Consider the following 7,366-nt stretch of genomic DNA (forward strand, 5'->3'; position numbering starts at 1 on the left):
ATTTTAGTGGGACGTTTTGGGGAAGTAAAACTTTTGAGTATAGTATTTTGTTTTGGCCCCAGGGGTACTTTTAAGCTTTAGGGGGAAAAACTAGGGTAGTCTAGTATTCCCCACATTTTTTAAACTTTGCCCTCGGGTTTTTTATATTTAGTTGTTGTACTTAGTGTTATATAGTGTTAATTTAGTTAACCCAAATTTGACTAGTGTAGAAAGGTTTTTAACAAAGGTTTGGAAAGGAGTTAGGTTTGAAGGAGAGGAGTTCCGAAACTTTTTTTAAGGAAGGGCAGGTGGGGAAACGTGATGAAAAAAAAAAATAGTTTAGAAGCAGAAAAAGAAAAAGAGAAAAGCAGATGGGGAAAAGTTAGGTTAGAAGTTGGTTGCAGAAGGAAAAAATAAAATTATGAACGCGTAGTAGCTTAAGGCTGAAAAGGAAAAAGATAAATTTTAAATTAATTTAGAACAGGATAATTATAATGGAAAAGGATAAGGTTAATTTTAGCTAGAAATTAGAACAAAAGGGGAAAGGAACAGAAATTTTAGGAATTAAAAAAACAGAGCATAATTTTAAAGGAAACCCTTTAGAAAGATGGGTAGAAAAAGGAAAAGGGTTTAAAGATGTCTCCCTTTGTTTGGAAAAAATTGTTTCCATGGAGCTTCTTGAGGGGGTACGAAAGGGTTACGCTTTTGCGCGGATTGGGATTAAAAATTTGGGATTTAAACTTACCTTTCCCTTTCTGGGTACGGCAAGAGAGGTTTTTGATAGGTTCCTTTGGGGAAATTGGAAGGTTTATAAACGGAAAGCCCTTTTGCTACGTCGTTCGAACCACTGCGTTTGGTTATAAAAAATTTTTTAACTGGAGGCCTCGGATTTTGAGCCTTTTGGTGATGTTTCTAGCCAAAATAAGTTATATTTAAGGGTTTGGTTTAATTGAAAAGGGTAGAGAAAACGTAGAAGGATTGTTAGATTTTATTTTTTGGGGGACCAATTTTTAGATGTAGGTAATAGAGAACTTACCAGTTTTTGGGAGTAGTAAAAAGGTTGGGGTTAAAGCAAGGATTTAGCAGAAGAGCAGATTTGTTTGAAAAGACTCGAGGGGGTTTTCCCAAAAAATGTCGTGAATCAAACCAAAAAGGGCCCGGAGTTTTTAAACCAAAAATAAAATCCCTGAGACAGTATCCTATATTTCGTGGGGGTTGGCACTAGAATAGAGGTGTAGCATGTTGAAAATTAAGGAAAGGGGTTTTAAACCCTTTTGGGGTTACTAAAGGGAAAAAGTTGGTCGAATTGGGAAATAGTTTTTTATATTACGTAGGGTGGAAAGAAACGGGGGTTTTTTATCCCAAATTTCAGCAGCGGGTTTAAAGGGGTTAAGCGGGAACAGGAAAGTAGAAAGGGGGGAAAATTTAGAAATAGAAAGGGAAAAAATAGAAATGGGGTTAGAGGCCGTGCCCGATCTGGGAGCAGAGGTAGGGAAAGGGAAATAGAGTTTGAGATAGGAAAAGTAAAGGGAGGTTCAGAGAGTAAAATAGCATTATAGAACTAAGTGTGAGAGGGTTGGGTATGCTTATTTTAAAATTTCTTGCCCCTTAAAAAACCCCCGGTACTTGTAATGGTAGGGATGTAACGCAAAATGGGGAATAAGGTTTTTCATGTGGGATAGTAAAACGGGACTTAGTAAACCGGTCAGTTTTTTAAGAAAACCCGTGATGTAATTTACAAAATTTTGGGAGTAAACTGGGCTAGATGTAGTAGAAAGATATTGTTTGTCCTTTTTGGGGGTTTACAGTGGGGGCTTTTTGGTTTTTGATAACCCTTTCCCAATGATTTTTAAAAATTGGTAGGGAAGGACTTTTGGAACCTATTTAGTTTTTTAAGGGGCAGCGTGAAACTGGGCGCAAGCCAAATTTAAAAAGAAAAGAAAAGCTTAAAGTTCCGTTAGTTTTGTTTTTTCTAGAGGGGAATTCTTAGAAAACCCAACAGAATGTACACTTTGATTTGTTTTAGAAAAAAAGGCTGAGGAAGGAAATTTAAAGCAGTGTGAGGTAAAGGTTCTTTAGGTTTGAGTTTAGGAAAGTTTGTTTATAGAGATTATAACCCCCTTTTTTTAAAAAAAAGGTAGACATTTGTTTTGAAACCTAAATGTCTTGGGAAAAAAACTGTGATGAAATTTGCCCATGTTTTCGTTACTGCCCAGCCTTTTAGGTAAAAAGGAAAAACAAAGTAAGGGTTTTTAGGCAAATTTTTACTGGCCGGGGTTAAGGGGCAGAGGTTGGGAAAGGTTTCTGCCCGCATTTTGTATTTGTCAACGAAATATACCAAAGGGTAAGAAAGGTAAGTTCCGTTGGGGAAAATTTCCCTTTGATTGAAAACTCCTTTTAAGGATTTGCTGCCCGATATGGGTTTGGTCCGATCGAACCAAAGGGAATGATGGGAAAAAAACAGGTATTTTTTGGGATATGGTAAATTTGCTACTGGGAAAACCAAAAGCTGTAGCACTTTTTTAAAATTGAAACTGGGGAGAGTGCAGGGGGCATTAGTAGTATGTATAGTAGATGGGGGAGTGCCAGGGGGAAAATGTTTACCGTTTGGGATCGCATTTTTAGGGTCAGAATTTTGGGGCAGAAGTTAGTGGGTTAAATTGTCATTAAGGCATTAAAACTAAAACCCGTATCCCCAAATGGGGAAAGGGTTTTAAGAAAGAAAGTTTAAGGTAGTTTAAAGCAATTTTTAAGCGTTTTTTGTAGTGGGGAACCTAGGTTTTGGGTTTTGGTTTTTTGAATGTTTATTTGTTTGTTTCCTTTTACTTTCCCAAAAAGGGTTTTTTTGGGGGAATTTTCTCCCTTTGAGTTATTTTTTTTTTAACGGCAGAAAAATTCCGGGGACCATAACTGTGCAAAGAGAGTTAGGGGCGGTAAGAGGGAGAATGATGGGGTTTAAAAAACCACTTCCATTTTTTTGGGTTTTTGGGCAAGAAAAGTTGGAGGATACGTGTAAATGCTCGCAACATTTAGAAAAAAGTAGTGTTTGATACAAAAAAGTATTAAAAATTGGAAGGCTAGAAATAGGAGGTTTAAAAGGAATGGGTGGGGTAAGGTACTTGTATTTTTTTCCCTTTACGAAACTTAATAAGTTGTTTTTTTTTTTTTTTACTTTGGGAAAAGGGTTTCCTTTTACGTAGTAGTGAGGTAGTAAAAAACCCTAGATTCAGGGGGAAATAGATGTAGACAAAAGTTGAAAACGTTTCTTTAAAACATCTAAAAACATACTGTAAAAGGGAAGGATGATAGAAAGTCTAAAACCGATAAGGGTATTTTAAGAAAGGTTTTGGAGCAGCTATTTTAGAGGAATCAGGGGAATTTTATGAAAGATTAGTTTTCCAAAGGGGGAAAGGGGTTGTGATAAAATTTTTTTCGGTGGTAAAAAAAGGTATTTTTGTGCCTAACAGCAGGGTACAAAAGTACAAGCTGTAGAGGTAAATCCAGATTTACCAAAACATGTAAACAGGAAGTAGAAATTTTGTTAAAAAATTTCTCAGTTTGTTTTTGACGATTTTTCCTGGAAATACAATTATTGAACATGATTTTCATTTGTAAACTACAGATCCGATAAGAAAAAGGGGTTATCCTTTTCCTTTTTTTTCATTCGCCCCCGGTAGTAAAGGGGAAGTAGAAAATTTGGTTTTGGGAGAAAATCAAACCCAATCAAATGCTCCTTTTTCCCCCCCTTTTTGGCCCTCATAAGGAAAAAAAGATAACGTAAAAGGGTTTCTGTATAGATTTTCCCCCGGTCAACAAAGGGGGAGGGTTTTCGATGTAAAATTTTCCCAAAACTGGAGGAGATTTTTTTCAAAGGTTTTTAAAGGCCCTGGGCACTCAGATAGTTTCAAGATGTTTTCCTGGTGTAACAAAAACAGGGGCCAGAACTTGAAAATCCTTTTTTTTGGGTTTTTGTTCCCCGTTTAAGAGAGGCTAAGTTAACCCAAACCGACTAAGTGTTTTATGGTTTTTTCAAAATTTAGAATTTTTGGGGGCACATGATAGGGATGTCCGGGAACCTTAAACCCATTTTCCAAAAAAGGGTTTACAGGCTATCCCGGATGCCGAGAGACCGAAAACCAAAAAGGCAATACGTTCATTTTTTAGGTTTATTCGGTTTTAAAAGAAGTTTATCCCCAATTTTGCCCCCCTTTGCAGTTCCGCCCCACAATTTGACAAAAAGGTCACCCAAATCTTTTTTGGTGGGGTGAAAGTCAAGAAAAGGTTTTTTCCCCAGCTTTGAAGGCTAGTTTAAGGGTCCGCCTATTTTTAAGTTGCCCGTTTATTCAGACTTTTATATTGAAGAGAGTGTTCGATTTAGGTTTAGGCTCATATTTCCCGGAAAGTTGAAAGGAGGAAATTACCTGTAGGGGTTGGGTAAGAAAATTGCTTTCCTGGGGGGCAAAGTACTCCCCGATAGAGAAAGGGGTGTTTTGCGATAGTAGGGGGAGTGCTAAGTTTTTCCCCTTTTTTGTTCGGGAAAAACTTTGTATTAGAGCCGGGTCATTTAGCCCCTTTACTTATTTAAAAAGCGAAACTTAGCAATTCCAGGGATGAGAGGGGATTGGCATTGCAGCCATATAGGATCATTTTCAGAGCCAATTTTCCGGGAAGAAAAGTAGGTGCAGATTATTTAAGTAGGTGTAGACAGGTGGCTATTTTTATTGGTGTACAATAGTGACAGCGTGTTTTTTTTTTTTTTTTTTTTTGTTTTGTTTGCTATTTCCCGTATGCCCAAATTTTTTTTCATTTTAAAAAAAATTAAAAAAATTTTTTTTTTTAAAGGGGGGACGTGTGGGCACAAAATTTACATACGGGGTTTTTTTATATGTATTTAAAATGCAGGATTGCATCATCTTTTTTTTAAATTTTTTTTAGTTATTGGGGGTAAATTCAGATTTTTTTCCCCTGAAAAAACCCCTCATTTTTTCTTTATTTCATTACTTTAAATTTTCCCTGTAAAATTTTATTGAATTCTGTTCAGTTAAGGGAAAATTGATATTTATAAACTTTAGTAAATTTGTGTTTTTAAACCCCCCAAAACCCCTATATTTGGCCCCCCAAAATTTTCAATTTTAAAATTTGCCGCCAAAGTAGTTAGTTTTTTCCCCCCCTTTTTCGTGAATCCCCGGGAAAAAAACAATATTTGGAGCTCACGGCCCCTTTAAACCTGAATTTCCCTTTTAATTTTTGTATTTTTGGCGGGAAAATTTTTTCCTTTTTTAAAAGGGCTGGATAATTTTGCCTTGCGCAAAACCACCCTTCGACTTTATAGACCCCTTTTTTTTCTGAATTTTTTTTCTTGCTAGAAAATTTATGCTCGATCGAGCTTCTTCCGCCAGACGATTTTACCTGGTGATGTCATAACCCGGAAGTACAATGCCCGAGGTTCACTTGTCTTCACTCGCCTGGATGTGATATTCCCCAGCGCAGAGCTTTCGTCCCATGGTTGTGCCGTAAACCGCAAAGACGATGATTTTTGTTATCCTCTGAAGTCAGCTCAGGGATGCAATCACCTACCACCATAGGGAGCCAATACGGAATCAACGTATTCACGGTTTAAAGGGACTGGATTTTGAGATATGTTTTGTTTGTGCTACTTAAAGTTCACAATTACATTAAAGACCTGTGTCACGTCAGATTAGAATGGACTATAAGAACTTTTGTATCTAGAGATACTGAACTTTCTTTTTTTTTCTTTCTTATAATCAGTTTTTTTTTTTCTTTTCATATCTATTCATTGTTAATAATCATCTTATGTAAATAAAGTTGTAAATATTGTAAAGGGTGTTGATTTGTTTTGATGGTTACTGTCGCCGGTACGGCCTTTCCTGTCACAATGATCCCGAAGGACCAGAAAATATAACAACACTGAGATGAAGTCGGGGCGACTTTTTACGGCCGCCATAATTCATCCAAAATCCTTGATTGAGTTATGTACTCTTGCCTAAAGCTGGACATGGTAATGGTAAATAAAGCCGCATTAGCTCTAGTGGGTTTAATCTGTACACTATTCAGTAGTGTACATGTTTTTACAACCATGCTATACAGCGATGTTATATTGCGGAATGTCACAGGTCAGAGAGATAACAAAGCAAGCGATAGGTAGACAGATAGGTAGACCATAAAGTATTACCCGGCACTGAGTTGACTCGCTAACAAACAGTAAGGAATCTAAAGTGGTAGTATATTCATGGCATGTTAATGGTGATTTTTAAAGTGTGTTTTGTCATCTCGTCTTGGTTTGTATTATATCGCATTTTGCAATTCAATTTAAGTTCAGGAAAACATTTAAATAATAGGTATGATACGAAGTTATAACATTTTTCTGTCAATAATGAAACAATTAGTTTTGTTGTTTATTTAAATGCATAAATGTTCATGAAAATTTGTAAATTACTCAAAAATATATATTAATAACTTGCATATATGAGTGCATTTAACTGCTCTTGTTAATGATTAAATGATAATTAGAAAAAAATACCTTTCTTTGTTTTCATTGCGATGCTTTTTGTCCTCTTCATCACTGACATTGTTTTCCTTTCTCTTTTTGCCACTGTCTTCACTCTCCTTTTCCTTTTTCCTTCTGCCTGCACAATTCTTTTCCGTTTTGCCACTACCATCATTCTTCTTTCCCTTTTTGCTACTGGCATCATTCTCCTTTTCCTTTTTCCTTCTGCCTTCATTCTTCTTTCCTTTTTTACAACTGTCATTATTCTCCTTTTCCCTTTTCCTTCTGCCATCTTTCTTCTTTTCCGTTTTTCCATTGTCCTCATTATTATTTCCGTTTTTGCCATTGTCCCCATTTTTCTTTCTTGTTTTTCCATTGCCCTCATACTTCTTTCCCGTTTGACCACTGTCCTCATTTTTCTTTTCCTTTTTATCGTTGCTCTGATTCTTCTTGCTCTTTCTTCTTCTACCTTTACAGGCTTCCTTGTTCAAACATTTTTCCATACGGCTTTGGTCCTCTTTATTCATACCCTGTCCGACACGCTGATTTTCTATTTTTTTGCCACAATGCTTTTCACGTTTCAAATCAGCCAAGTCATCAGATTTATTTATTTTTTTCTTTCCTTTTTACTGTCTTTCATTTTCAGTGTTTTTTTGGATTGACCGGAGTTGTCTGCTTTATGTTTACCAACAACATCTTGTGTGTCTACTTTTACGTCAGCGATGCTGTTTTTCTGTCTTGGTTACTGTCACCATTACGGTAATAGCGTTTGAATCTTTCGCATCATCTTCTTTGTAAACTGCGCCATACGCATTGCGTTTAACTATTTTGGTATTCCATAGTATAGGACATGCTTCTGTTCCTATGATCAGCAAACCA

General features: G+C 36.4%; 1 protein-coding gene across 1 annotated transcript; it reads right to left on the reverse strand.

The window, feature by feature from the left end:
- Positions 1-6,520: 6,520 nt before the first annotated feature.
- LOC123535060 (uncharacterized) lies at positions 6,521-7,014 on the reverse strand (the record flags this gene model as incomplete). Its single annotated transcript, XM_053533402.1, has 1 exon — positions 6,521-7,014. A coding segment is annotated over exon 1 (494 nt), but the record flags the coding sequence as incomplete, so codon positions are not given.
- Between the last annotated feature and the right edge of the window lie 352 nt (positions 7,015-7,366).

Source organism: Mercenaria mercenaria, unplaced genomic scaffold, assembly GCF_021730395.1.
Source record: "Mercenaria mercenaria strain notata unplaced genomic scaffold, MADL_Memer_1 contig_2688, whole genome shotgun sequence".
NCBI lineage: Eukaryota > Metazoa > Mollusca > Bivalvia > Venerida > Veneridae > Mercenaria > Mercenaria mercenaria.